General features: G+C 38.7%; 1 protein-coding gene across 1 annotated transcript in view; it reads right to left on the reverse strand.

The window, feature by feature from the left end:
• Positions 1-15,545, reverse strand: part of UBE2K (ubiquitin conjugating enzyme E2 K) — a 45,966-nt gene that overhangs the window by 12,178 nt on the left and 18,243 nt on the right. Inside the window, exons 3-4 of the mRNA XM_033060983.2 lie at positions 11,090-11,148; positions 7,864-7,946 (exon numbers count right to left, since the gene is read on the reverse strand). Coding sequence (XP_032916874.1) covers positions 7,864-7,946; positions 11,090-11,148 — 142 coding nt within the window. The remainder of the gene's footprint in view (positions 1-7,863; positions 7,947-11,089; positions 11,149-15,545) is intronic.

A 15,545-nucleotide genomic window follows, 5' to 3' on the forward strand; every position in this document is an offset into this window, starting at 1 on the left:
GAGTAATTTTCTCTTCTTTACATGTACCTAATGCTATTTTGCTCTTATAATTTCCTTGGGCTTGCAATCTCTACTGGTATACACTATCTAGAAATTAACCTATTTAATGTACACATTGATTAAATAATTCACAATCTCATCTGCTAGCATTACAGGAATGTAATGCAACATATTTACTATTCCAGCATTCAGAGGGAATACTAAGTCTTTCAGGCCTTACTATGCTCAAATGGATGTAATATTTTTTATTTTTATGCAGTCAATTTCATGTGGCATATCTACCACACCCATTGTAAAAGAAGTCTTTTTCCCAGTTAAGTAATTTTATTATTTTATTTACTCTAAAGACAGTCTTAACATGAAATGCCTTTAAAGCATAACTAATGCCATAGTTAATTTCTCCAAATAAAAGCTGTTCTGTCCTTTCCTTTGCAGAAATCCTTCTACTTTAGAGACATCTGACAATGTAGAGAAGATGACATAAAAAGAATCACAGCCTTTTGTGCTACCTTTATATGCAATTTACTCCCACTTACACTGTACCTACTAGGAGAGGCGTGTAAAATATACTTTGGGGAGCAGGGGGCAACGCTAAGAAACAGAGATGCCATGGACACCAGCTGTCTCCAGCTGTCAATACTGCCAGGTCCTTTCTATCCCTGTTTACCTGTTATATTTGTAGATTTTTATACAAAGCATACTGGCACTTGAACATCTGACATTCCAATTTCAAAATAACAATAAAAAGCAACAACTTATCCATTTATATATACAGATGATTATATGTTCAGAGAATTTAAACTCTGAAATACTAAGTTTCAGACAAGATTGGTTTAGCTACATTTATAAAAAGGTTTAAAAATGTAGCTTACAGTTTGTTTTCAAGTCTCATGTCTCAAAACAGCTTTCTCATTTCATACATAGTACAAGACAGTCTTTATTGGACACAAACACTGAAAGAAGCATCCTTAAATCATAAAAGAAAACCCATTAGAGCTTCAGTTGCTGTTTGCATTAAACAAAATAAGAATTAAAGTTTGTGATTAATGTGAAGAAAAACTGACATATTTTGGGTAACTATTGTATAATCATCTAAAATCTTCTACCTTCAGAACACCAATTAGCTTTCCTGATCAAAGAAAGTAAAAACAGCTTGTTATTTTCTACATAGTTTAGTCTTAATTTTTCAGACATGTACAGTAAATTCACGAATACAAGCCGCACTGACTATAAGCCGCATCTCTGGGTGTTGGCAAACATTTCGGTTTTTGTCCATAGATAAGCCGCACACGAATATAAGCCGCTTTGTCGTTCGCAGCGAGGACCCGCGTGCAATTAGAAACAGAACCGCGGGAGGGCGGGGTTTACTGGCTGAGCTAAGGCTGTGCAGGCTCGGCCTGCTAGGGGCCGCTGACGGGGCCAGGTGGGCCAGCCTGGTGCTGCCGCTTGGGGCCACCCGCCGCTGCCACTGGGCTCGGTCACCCCGGGTCGGCGCTGCCCCGCGGTGGCAGGCAGGGACGGAGCTTCCCCTGCTCCTACGGCAGCGGCGGCGGGCGGGGACGGAGCTTTCCCGCGCCCGTGGCGCCGGCGGCGGGCAGGGACGGAGTTTCCCCGCTCCTGCCGCGGCGGGCGGGGACAAAGCACCCCGTCGGCTCCCCGAGCCACGGCAATGGCTGCGCGGGGCTCCTGTCGGCTCCCCGGGTCACAGCAATGGCGGCGCGGGCTTCCACCCCCCTCCCCGGGCCGCGGTAGGGGCGGCCCGGGTCCCCCCTCTCCTCCCCCGGCCGCGGTAGGGGCGGCCCGGGTCCCCCCTCTCCTCCCCGGGCCGCGGTAGGGGCGGCCCGGGTCCCCCCTCTCCTCCCCGAGCTGCAGCAATGGCGGTGCCCCCCCCCCCGTCTCTCCCCTGGGCTGTGGCAGAGGAGGAAAGAGAGCTCTCCCGCCTCTCTCCCCGCCCCCCGTGCTGCCTACAGGGAGCCAGGCTCCACCCGCGGTGCAACAAAGTAGCGATTTGTAACAATCGCAAAATGCCGACTTTGCAGCTGCTCGGCTCAGCACTCTGGCAGGCACTTCTGAGGTTGTATTAGCCGCTCCTGATTATTAGCCGCATTTCCGGTTTAGGAGCAAAATCTTAGTCAAATTGGTGCGGCTTGTATTCGTGAAATTACTGTATTAAGATTCACAGAAGAAACTGAAGGAACAGCTAAAAATAGATTCTGATTTCCCATGAACTTAAAAGCTCTTCTTTCTTCCCATTACCTTCTTTTGGGAGAATATAGTCAATGGAGATAACTGCCTAGAATTGTATTTCTAAATACCAATAAGGCAGGACCTGTTCCTCATGAGCAAAAAGCAAAAATCATTTCCATCAGCAGTTCTGAAAGAAAACCTACACTGATAGGGGCACAAAGCTAAACACACACACACACACACACACACTCCCCAACATCTTCACAAGCCAAAGAATATCATCCTGGGGACAAATGAAAAAAAAAAAGCTGCATTTTCCTTAAAATAAACTTCCAGCGCAAAGATACAGATCTTCTGAATTTTCCAATGCACCTCAAGGATTTATTGATCCAGAATAGAACCCTGAAAAAATTAGGTATTGCCAACTCTTCTTACATTTAAAGTTTACTTCTAGTATGGATTTATGTGCTAAAGATCATGGAGTTCAAGCAATTCTCTTTGGTAATTCAGGCCAGCTGCATGATTGCATACTAGGTTTGTTCCCTCCTCCCTGCCAAAGGCAAGGTTTGATACTGCTCCTGACAGACTTCCATCTGATCTGTTCTTAACTCAAGCCTCAGAAGGCTCTTGGCATATTGACTTCAATTCTTCACCATGATTGATACTCTGGACACTGAGATGGCTTTCCATTCTTTCACTGTGCATTGTTTTTGCTTAGACCATCATTCTAGTTACTTCACTCTGGATTTTTCCTATGGCTCCCACCTTTCTTGTACAACAGCTCTCTATGCAGGTACACTACTTCGATGGAAACCGGACCGAACACCAGCAACAAGAAGCCAGTTTGTATAATGAGTTTTGCAGGTAAAATTTCCTATTTGTCTCGCACATGACCTTACATTGCCTTTGTTCCATGACATTACTGGCTCCTGTTTGCTCCTAAAGCTTACAATAACCCTTGACTTCCACTCCCATCCTAAAATGTTGCTATCATGCAGGTTTTCCATCTGCAAAATGGGAGGAGGCCACTGTCATGCACCAGTGAGCTGCAGAGAGCTCCCTACAGGGACACACTGTCCCTCAGAGAGCTTGAAACTAAAAGCCTCCACTCTGGACTTCCAAACCAAAAGCTCAGCTTTCTATTGGCATTGCATTTGCTAAACCACAAGGAAAATCTGGATTGAATCAGAACAAAGAGAGCTGATATACATTTTGTTCACTTACACTTTTTTCCTTTTTTTTTTTTTTTAAGACAGTATCTTAGGGCATTTCCATTAAAAAAAGAGCACCCCTATTTTGGGTGACTATAGTGTTAACATTAAAAGGCACAGCAAGCCAGCTGTGCCCAGCATGCCTGAGGAAAGAAATCTCTTTTACCTTTTGATGAGCAGAGAGAGTCCTAAGAGGATTACAAAACACTGCCAGGTTTTCTATTTCTCCTTCATTTTTAAAGGCTAAGTAATTCTCCATTTAGGAAGTTTTTACTTATGTTCTTTACATTCCTCTCTAGGAAACAATCTCTTTCATTATTCCAAGAGGGTAACCCAGCAGAATGCCAGGAACAGCTGCAGTCAGTAGATTGCTACTCCACTCTGTCAACCAAACATGGCTACGGGAACAATTTTTTCTAAATAATCTGCAATATTTGTTCCATTTTGGAAATAAATAAGCTTGTTAATCCAAGAGAAAATCTCTGGGACCTTGTACCAACAGCTTATGGAATCTGGAAGGTAATGAATAAGGCCTTTGAGTAGAAGCCCATTGCATAGTCACTATTTACAGGACAACTACAAGCCAGGCAGCCATCAGAGAAAACTTTAAAAAAGAATAATAGGATAGCTTTGACATAGAGGGGGAAGACAGCCTGCCTGCTGAAGGGCTCCCTAAAACCATGTTAATATTCTCTACATTTTTCTCAAAGCTTTAAGAAGCTTCAGTGCTCCCCAAACACCCTGAACAAAACCCAGTAGCACTGGCTACCCAGGAAGATTACAAACTGGCTGCTGCTTATTTATCTATTAAAATTGTATTATCTCTTATAATGAATTCTGCATGTCAACTAAAACTGAAGCACGACTCCTCCAGTAGTCACCATGACAAAAATATTATTATTCACTGTTAGCTGTCAAACCCACAAAAGCCAAGAGTTTTTGTAGCTATATATGCAGCCACGACACACTCACTTAATAATCTCTGCTCAAGGGATTTATGCGGAACAGCTTTCAAGTAATTTAGTTCTCAGGTTTCAATGAACTGCATTAGATATGTTGTATATTTAAGATTAAAGCTTTGAGACAGAGTAGTAGCCCAGAAGATACATACAGGCCACAGTAAGTGAAACCACATAATGAAAATTGTCAGAAAAGCAACAAACAGTATTTCTTCTACAAAATCATGCCCCTATTTTAATTGTAGCAGCAAACAGTAGCTGCTTTGCAAACAAACTGGCATAACAGGTATTTAATCTAAACATGATAAAAATCCACAGCTGCAAAGAATTTCAGTATCAAACATGCAATGTGGAAAAAGAATTTCATTAAACTCATAAAAAATAAAGACATTACTTTGCAAACTGAAAAAAACTCCTGCCAATATGCAGAATATCATCTCAACTCTGCTCATTAGAACAGAAAATCATTACCACAGGATGGGAGAGTAGGGAAGAGACTTTTTAAAACTATACACATGAAAATCTTGTATTTGTATTCACCACCTATAAATTAGTATTTGATCAGCTTATGAACTCTTTCAGGAATCCTGCTAAGACTCATAGGCCAAACTTCTCCAGTCATTTAACTCTCAGACCTCACTGAAAAGCAGATATGCAGTGAAATTTGAGACTTCTTTTTCAACACAGCAACAAGAGAAGCATAATTGAAAAGTGAGACTGTGGAACTAAGTGTATTTTCTAGAATACTTCCACAGGAATATTTCAGAATTGCATTTATCCAATTTACTTTGAATGCCTGATGAAATAAATATCAAATTATTAATCGTGGTGGGGAGGGAATTTGGATTGCTTTTTTTTTATTTGTTGGCTTTTTAATGAAGCTATTTTATTCAAACCACTTTCAAGACATGCAGAAAACTTATTTTTGGTGGTCTGTGGTAGCACATCCTCCCCCTGGCTCCCTCCTTAGGCTAGCTGTGGTCTCAAGAATGCTTGTTAGGTCTCAGCCTGTATTAATTAACCTGGACAGTTAGGTTCCCTTGAGCTTATCAAAACCACTGTCTGCTCTCAGAACTTCTGCTGTCTAGCAAGCTCCCGTTTTCCAATAAATAGCCTTGAGTTTCTTCTTCTATCTGAACAAGAGACCAAGTGAAATAGTATTTTTGTTGTTGGACTTTTCAAGGAATATTCCAGTAAATACCAACTCATTCTTGTGGCCAGGATGGAAATTTACTGATAATTTAGAGTCAATCATCTTGTGACTCCATGAACAATGGTACTGGGAGCCTTTGAGCTGTCCTGGACCACAGCAGGCTGTGACCAGCATTTCCCAGAGTGGGATGACTCTCAGAGCCAGTGAACTCTCAAGTTTGTGAGACTCTGAGGATTGCCATGGAAAGCCAATGAAACCTGGGCTAATACCCTCACCATTCCTCAGGTTTAATCCTTTTCCCACTGAGAAGATCCAAAGGCATCTGCAAATATTTCACTGAACTCAAGGGTAATTTTTCTTAAGTATACCTTTGTATATATTGATTTTTGTCTATGTGCACGTGTATTGTGAATGTTGCTATGTCATATTTAATCTGGTCTAGTGGAAGTTGTTCCTCTCCATGGCAGGGCAGTTGGAACTAGGTGATCTTTAAGGTCTCTTCCAACCCAAGCCATTCCATGATTCTATGCTTTCTTAATTAACTAAAGCTGCATATATTGAAGAACAATAAATAACTTATTTAAACAATATTAACCATTCATATTGCTTAGTGAGTTTTAGGAAGCTACTCAGGAAAAAACAGTCTTATCTATCATAATACAGAAATGTTTCAAACAGTAAAGAACTGAGGTGGCTATAAGTTTGTTCTTACCAAAGGACTAGAAGCTTTGACAAGCACTTCAACAATGCTCAAGTGATTTTCATATATCATTCTATGATTTGAAAAGAAAGAAAACTTTCAAATAGCACCACTAGAAAATTAAGGGATCACACTACAATAAGAAACATTTGAAGAGGGGTTAATACTATACAGGAAATCTCCCAGTGTCACCACCAAATTCTGTACAATTCTCTCCTTAATGCTTCCAAATGAAGACACTGTTTCAAAGGAAGAGTATAAAACTATGTAACTGGCATAATAGTGGTGTTTCCTGTGTCAGCTGGTATAAATATACAGAAGTAAAATCCTTGTTGCAATATTCCTATTTCATATACATCTTGGAGAAGATCTTAATGTTTGAGTGTTTTTCATCATGCAGAAATAACAGAAATAAGACACAGATCAAATTACCTCTGCTAGACATACCTCAAAGATTACAAGAACACAGGTCAACTTTTCTCTCCTGTTTGTCCTCCTCAAATATCAAAAGCTGTGACTGACAACTCCAAAAGTACATAAATTAAGTTGAAGTTCATGGGTTTTTTTAGGTCCTTGTTGCCTTTTGATACTTACAGACAACATCATGCCCATTCATTAATCTGCTTCAGAGTATGATCTCTCAGGAGACTGTACTTGAACAGTTAAAGAGTCATTGATCTCCAGTAAAACTGTAGGGTGGTATGATCAATTAGATGCAGGTACAAAAGTGCATGGGCTTTACTGATAAGAAAAACTATACCAGGTACCACGGCATGTATATTGAAAGGTTCTATTGCCTGAATGAACATCAAATTCTCTGAGAGGGTAAGGAAATATATGCCATTCCAGAAGTTAGAACAACAACAGTTTATAACCATTACAATTTCATTTCAATAATTTACACTATACTGTGCCAGATGATTTCTATAATCTCATATGTCTGTAAAAGATTAATACCCTAGATGTGTCACCTGCAAGACCTCAAGACTTCAGCATTCTCCTCTATAAAGTTTCTTTTTCAAACCCAGCTGATGTCTGCTTGGCCAACAGCACTCTTGACAAAGTTGTTGACTTTATAACCATTTGAAGTTCGTACACATTAGATACTGGTATGATCTGATAGGGAATTAGTCTTATTCTTTTGGGGCAGACATGGAGGAAAATAACCATCTGTATTAGGTATCATGTCTATCATAGAACTGTTGTACACAATCTTCAAACCACATTAAATCAATTACTTTGAAAAACAAATGAACAATGAGCACAGCTGTTAGTTTGGACAGAAATCTATTCCACAGATTTTGGCTAGTAAAACTTCTGCAGTAACATTAACTGATCAGTTCTTTCTTTTCTGAAAAGAACTAAAATTAAAAATTAACTCGTATAAAACCACCCAAAATGTCAATAATGAAACGTTCATTCTAGTGAAAAATTTTTGGAAGAACTCTGTGCATATAATATATACTTAATGCTTTCCAAAATTACCACGCAATCTTTTCACTTGCATACTTGCACCTCATACTATACAAAAATGGGTGCTTTAAGAATGTCTCAAATTATAAGCACAAGGTGAAAAGCAAGGTGAGTTGATGCCTCCTATCCAGGACACCAGTATATTTGATTTTGCACATTTAAACTTCCATGGAATCTTACCATTGATCTTTCAGAATATCCAAACAAATGGCCCCAGTGACTGAGCTAATATTAGGATGCCATATTTTGGTGATAAACCGCACCTAAAAAAGAGACATTTTTTAAAAACAAAAGCAATAATTAAATGCAGTATACAACATAAACATTTTAGATCCACCATTTTAAATAACATTATGAAAAAACTCATGAACTCATTTAGAAAATGTAGTATTACAAATGGAACTAATACATGACACTGCTTGTTCCAGGAGGCTTCAAGTTTGTAAGGCTGTTTGTTAGAGCCCTGCCTTACTCAAAACAGACTGCTGCCCATTCCAGCTCCCTAAACTCATCCCTAACTGCTTTCTCACATGTCATGTGTTCACATCCCTGTATCACACAAAGCTACTTAGAAATATCCTCCAGTATACAAGTGTTTCGACAAGCAGACGGTAAAACAGACTTAAAACTTCTAATATTATTAAAAGGGTGCTTAGCAGATTTCACAAAATCTCTTAACATAGAAACTACATATCACTCACTAAAGCTAAATTGCTAGCTACAGAAGTATTAGAAAAATTTCTCTGGTGGATATTACTACATCTACAACCTCCTGTCTCATTACCTCATATGCAGAAAGTTGTTAACCAACCCAAAATTTAACTAGATTACTATCATTTTTCTTTACTGTTGAAAAGATCTAGTCCCAGCGTTCATTCATTATTCATGTCCATATTTTTACACTAAAGTCTATTGATATTCACAATGCAATACTAAAATCAGGTTTTGGTGGTTTGGGTTTTCTCGGGGTTTTTTAAGACACAGAGCAAGGTAAAAACAGCACTTTCTCTTAAGGGTCTCTGAGACCAAAGCTGTCATCAGAAAGGACACACATGCCTTCGGAAACTCCCCCTTAATTTTCTCCAGGTTGCACTTTAACTGTCTTCTAGCGATTTTGACCCATCTGTTTCTTATCTCCCCCTCACCCCAAACTCCTGAAAAGCATTTTATGTATAGCACAGATCTCTCAACTTTTGCCCCTGACCTGCAAGCAAATCAGGGAAGAGAACACATTATGTCAGGCACTACAGCAGCAGACCATACATGCAGGGCTATAATAAAATCAGTGCAATCCTGGTACCTAAATAGGCAAGACCAGAACAGTTCTGCTTTCCAGAACAAAAATAACCTATCATGTCAGCTGAGGCACTTATTAACTACCTCAACTCTACAAATCACTTGGAAAATGCAAAAAGTGATGTAAATACTGGGTAATTTCTCACAGCGAATGACTGCTAACAATGGTTGTCAAAGCACATTCTGAACAAGCCAAAGAAATCCTTCAGATGAAAGGCAGGGCCAGACACAAGAAAAAACACTTCCAGTTCAAGACTCCAGAATAAGCAGTACTATGCTACAATGCACTGAGTTTCTAACAGCTGCCTATGAACTCTGGAAATGAGACTACCAAGCCCTAAAGCAGCAACTAAATCATGGTATACAGACTTATCTTTCAGCATCCACAACCTGTTTCAGTTCTCCTTATTTTAGCTCCCACCAGAACATGTGCAGATTAAAGAACTGAGACCAACAGGTATTTCTTTAAGATTTTCTGTGTCTTTTGCTTCAGCCTCAAGGAAGTACAGTAATTTCACTATTATAAGCCACACCTGATTATAAACCGCACTACTGGGTGTCAGCAACTTTTCGTTCTTTGGCAATATATAAGCCGCACCGGATTATAAACTGCAATTTTGCGCAACAAAGTAACCAATTTGTAACAATCACACGATCGCGGGTTTTACTGGCAGGTGCTCAATTCGCAGCCGCTGCTCCCCCTGCGGTGCCGGCAGGAGCCAAGTCCACCTTTCCCCAGGCTGGGGTGGCGGCGGGATGGAGCCCGGCCAAGCCTTCCCCCGGGCCGGGGTGGCGGCAGGACGGAGCCAAGCCCCGCCTTTCTCCCGGGCCAGGGCCAAGCCTGCCTTCTCCTGTGCTGGGGTGCCGGCGGGACGGAGCCAAGCCCGCCTTTCCCTCGGGCCAGGGTGCCAGCGGGATGGAGCCAAGCCCGCCTCCCCCTGCCGCGCAACAGAGTGACCAATTTGTAACAATCGCGCAATCGCGTGTTTTTCTGGCAGGTGCTCAATTTGCAAGCACAGCTCAGCTCGCGGCTCACACTTCTGCGTTGGGAAATTTCTGAACTTTGTTCATATATTGGCTGCTCCGGAGTACAAGCCGCACTTCCGGGTTCGGACCAAAATTGTAGTCAAAATGGTGCAGCTTATAATCATGAAATTACTGTAATTCAAAGAACCTAAGAGTTACTGCCACTGCTGTCTTCCTCCTCTTCCCCAGCTCCTTCCCAGTATTATACACTGGGGTGAAAATAAGAATCTAGGACATGTTCTTGGTTCAAAGACATCTTTCAGACAAACAGAAAACCAATGACGAAGTTAAGTCAGACAACTGAGGCATCTACTGATTCAAGCCACTGAAGAGTGGACTGAATCAGGGCATAGGAATGTACACCTGCAGCTGCACAAAGCTGGGGAGAACATTATTCATAGCGGAATCACAAAACTGAAGTTCTAGAAATACGCAGTAAAGTTAAAAGGCCAATAAGTTGTGAAAAATATATGAGTGACTTTACCACAGCCATTTCTCATCTCTCATCCATGTGCACATTTATCTATTCCTTCAACAGAGAAGCAGTAAGACTACTGTATTTCTCTGTTGGTTCTTCAAGACACACAACTGTACATGTCACTATCTAATTATTATTACAAACTTGGTAGGTTAGATTCAAGGACCTTTTAAGTATAACCTAGGGGGACCAAGAAATTAAAAGAACCAATAACTCCCTGTTACAACATTTCTTCAACAATGCTGAGGGGGAGGGAAGACAGCTGTACTCTCTACATAATTTTAAACTACTTGAAAACTGTATTTATCTTGTCAGAAAAATATTACATTAGGGTCAATAACAAGGCCCAAGTTCCTCCACAGAATTTCCCACTTTGTACTTTTAGGAACAATCAGAGTGTACTTCCAATTGGATACAGTTTTGCATCCTGCTTTACTTCTAGCTAAATGCAATAGTTCCAATCCTTGTCTAGAAGTGAATTTTTAAAAACAAACCAAAATCAAAACCCCAACAAACAAAAAACAAACAAGCAAACACGTAAATAAGAATACTCAAACCCAACTTGTAAGCAAAATTGTATTATCCAAAAACATGTGTTTGCAGTACCTTAGGAGGATTAAACGGATATGTTTCTGGGATTTTTATCTCTAGTTGATACCTTCCACCTGCAAAAGACAAGAATAAGTTGGAAATTATACCAAAAGAACATTTTGGTATAATTATATACCAAAATGTATATCTTGTATATAACATACACTCAAGCTTCAGTCTTTCATGACATAAAATTTACACTTCTAAATGAGCAGATTTTCAAGTAATTAAAATTTACCCAGCAGCATTAGTTAGGAGATATATTTAGATTTCATCTATTTCATCAATAAATGTATATAAAGTCAATTAGAAAACTGTGCTTGCTTATGCAAATCAGTATCTATATTACTTAGGTATATTTAATGTATACATTCTCAATCTTATCATTTCCATGCTTCATTTTAGTAAAATATATCAAAATATGAACCAAACATCTCCTAAACAGATAAAAAAAGAGGCCACAGGAATATTCAGGCTGAACATGGGATATTACACAATTTTGACTCTTTTCTGATATCTCATGACAAATTTTCTTCAAATAACACAATTGAAATTTCCTGTATTTAATTTTAAACTTTTTGAAATTCAAAAACATTCAAGTAACTTTCAGAAAAGCTCCCACACTTTGGGAAAAAAATAATACCAGTGTTTAATTTTTATTATGTTCTACATTACCACCTGAAGTCTTACTTCTGTTTTAATTCTGCAAACACTTTAACACACCAGTACCATTAATATCATATGAAGGGCCAGAGCATACAATAAAGGTTAACAGGAGTTTGGAAGACAGAATCCCCTCCTACTGCCCAGTTTAAAATATTTCTCAGTTTTATCTCTTTGTCACAGTATCATTCCCTATCCTATTTCCATGAGAGTTCTATTAACATTCAAGTTCACTAACAATACTTATGTCTTCTGGAGCAATCTCTAACTATCTCTGCCTGCCCAGTGAAGGTCATTTGCCAGGCAGCAGTTCAGTGACAAAAAGAACAGGGTACAAAAAAATATACACACAAAATTAAACATCCAGTTTTTATAAAAACTGAAAGCATTTATCCTCACTCGCAAGTTTTTTTCTTCAACCTACTGCTCTTCTTTCAGAAACCTTTTGCCTCTATCAGTACAATGTGCTACAATTTATACAATTTCTTGAATTAAAGCTGAAGTATTTGCAATTTATTTTCCTTGGGATTTCCAGAGTGATTTACTCTGCAAATCAAGCTATACAAAACCAGCTCTCAAGTAATTACAATACTTGGCAGCAAGATACCCAGGGAAAAAAAGTACTCCTCTCAGCAGTTACAGTATATGGCATCTTTTTATCTGAGCCAAAAAACACATTAGTAGCTCCTAACAGCTCTCACTTTAAAAATGTATTTCAGTCTACTATACTCCCCTGAAACTAGTTAGTATCAGTTTGATATTTTACTATTGTTTACAGCTGTTCTTCTTCCTCACTTAACACTAAAGTAACTTGAGAAGTTTTTACAGAAAATACCATATAAGAAAGACCAATAAATCCAAAATTATAATAGCAATGTCGAAATTGATTGCTGGTCTGCTTACAGGACAGCACAGGAAAACAGTTTTGAAGACACATACATCAATAAGAGACCTTAAAGAAGTTTGGTTTTCCTTTTCTTTAAATTGAAGCATAATTCAGCAGCAACTGTTTTTAAGAAAAAAAAAAAATAATAAACAGCTACACTCTGCCCGAATTACAAAAATTTATCAGTCCTTCTATGATTTTGCTGCCATATAATTTTGTAAGGTAATATAACCTAATAACCTATCCTCAGGTATTACCATTTCTTCTGCTTACCACAGTCTTCTGCCTAACAGAGTATTCAGCCACTAATATTTTTCACCAGCGACCGATGAGTTGGTAGTATTATTTATAGAGTATTGTTTTGCATTAAATTTTGCAGTTAAAAATACAGGCTTAAAGACATAACCTAATCAAATCTGTGATTTTTAAATACTAAATTTAAAATACAAATGACTAATATATTAACTTCTGCATGCCAATATTTCTGCCTTTTTTTTTAAAAGAGTATATGTGTGTATGGCGTTTTTTGTGGCTATTTAATGCCTGAAATTGAATTAAGCAGTGATAGCATAATATTCCTCCTGTAGTCCTACTGGAACAGGTCTCACAAGAGTTTGAGCAATTTTTAGCTATTTCCCTTGAAGAAATACCTCATTATAAATTTTGCAGTTGCTGTGGCTCACATGCAAGCTTGGCTTGAAATTAATACCAATACTACACAGATTTTAAAAAAACACAACCCCCAAAAAATCCAAACCCACAAAACCCCAATCTATGTACTGAAAAGCTCTTGAATCAAGTAAAACCCAGCAGCCATTAATCAAGTCTTTTAAAGGTCCTCTCTCCAAACACATTTTAACATGGGATGCAAACATGTTTCAGTTAAAGCTCTGTCTTGCAATATTCTGATAATTCATTAATATGAGTTGACACTACTAACAGAAAAATAAAACCTGTAAATTTTGTCAATAGATGGCATTCTTCCTCTCAGTCATTCCTAACTAATGTTCCAACATTACCTATAAAAAATTTTGCAGCAGCAGTTTGGTTTCAGATACCTCACCAACTATGGTCAACAACTGTTCTTTCACTTCACAATGGTTCTAGAATTCCCTCCCATATCACAGGGACTGTCTGACCAGAACTACTGCATAAAACTTCTTCATAAAGCACTTCCTGCTGTGTCACTGTTCAGATTATAGATGACAAAACATCAGTCAGTAATCATGCAGTATGCATTACTGCTGTTGTCATAAAATGAAGATGACACACACCGGCATGCCCTTCATAATTACATGAGGGAATAAATACATTTAACTATATTACAGAAATATTAACACTCCACAGCAAACTATTCTAATGTCAGGTAACACCAGAAACTGGGTTGGCAGTAACTCTCATTTTGTTCCTTGAAGCATGACTTCTAGATTAAAGTAAGCATACAACCACATTACTCTTCCATGAGATCCCTGCCATAATCAGAAAAAAAAGGTATTTACTATATCCTCATAATTAAATGTAATCAAAGGTATGTAAGTATGTATGCATCTCAGATCAACAAATTCTGCACTAAACATATTGCTCGTTTTCACTAGCAGGATGTGCTGAATACATGAGCAGACAGTACCCAGCTTTTGAAATTCTTGTCTACCTGAATCATTTAGCATCACACAGAACCCAGTTCTGCAGACAGACATTTCCATCTTTTTTTACCCTCTTCATGACCTGCTATACAGTTTCTAACTTTCATGACACATGAATACATTTTTAATTTCAAATAACTCAATACATTCTCAAAAAAGGCCCATTTTATAGGCCAAGGTAAGACTGACCTAGAGGGGAGGGAAATGGCAAGCTCTGACAAACTCACTCAAGAAGGTTCAATTCTATCTGGATGGAAAACAAACACCAAAAGCAACACCCTTCTACCACCATTCAGATGTTTCCTAGTTTCAATTGCTTATATACAGATGCTAAGTTATTACAATACTAAGTCTTAGATTTAGAAGATGAACTACATTATTGCAAAACAACAATAGTACTAAATTCTAAATAAAATTATTCACTTCTAATCACCAGCATGAGTCTGTATTTTAGGTGAACAGCATTTAGGTGCACAGTACTCCTTTTAAATTGAAGGCACGTATTACAATCAGAATAAATTGTTTCCAGACATTATAATCTGTCAACTATACATCAGCAGCTGATGAGATGAAGACACATGGGAGAAGGGAGGGAGAGGGGAAAACCACCATTATTTACTAGACTGCTAAGGAACTCTGGAAATAAAGTCCTGTAGGGCAGCCCTACCATTACAGCTGCTTCCACTTTTCTACTTTCCCTTCTTGTCAGCTTCTGACGTCTACCCCTGCCGAATATTCTTCCATGTCAACCACTGTTAGGCTATTTCCTCCTACTTTTCCTGTCTTGGGTCCCAAAGGCAGAGGATGGGAGACTCTCCCTGCTCTCAAGTCCAATGCCACTGCACCAGCTTCTAGTCCAGAAAAGCAAATCACAAGGCATGTCCTCCATTAGGGAAGATGTGACAAACAGATTTTCATTAGCAGTCACTAATGCTTTTGAGTACATATACTTCTATAGCTACAAAACAACTTTCAGGTATTTTCCCCACCTAATGAGAATTTATTTTTTCAAAATAATGACAATGGCATGTGTCAGGGGAATACTGAAGTCCCAGTCTTAGCTCAAATGCAGAGAGTAAGGAGAGAAACTGAGAACTTGCAAAATTGTTTCATATTCCAACAATTTATTTGCCTGAAACACTCCTTGATACTTTTTTATTGGAAGTACAGACTTACATCAAAGTAGATACCTGCTATGGAAAAGTCAAGTAAAACAATGCTTTAAAGCTATCAAAAATTTTAAAAATAAATTTAAAATCCTTACTCATTATGACAGAAC

The sequence above is a fragment of the Catharus ustulatus genome, chromosome 5 (genome assembly GCF_009819885.2).
Source record: "Catharus ustulatus isolate bCatUst1 chromosome 5, bCatUst1.pri.v2, whole genome shotgun sequence".
NCBI lineage: Eukaryota > Metazoa > Chordata > Aves > Passeriformes > Turdidae > Catharus > Catharus ustulatus.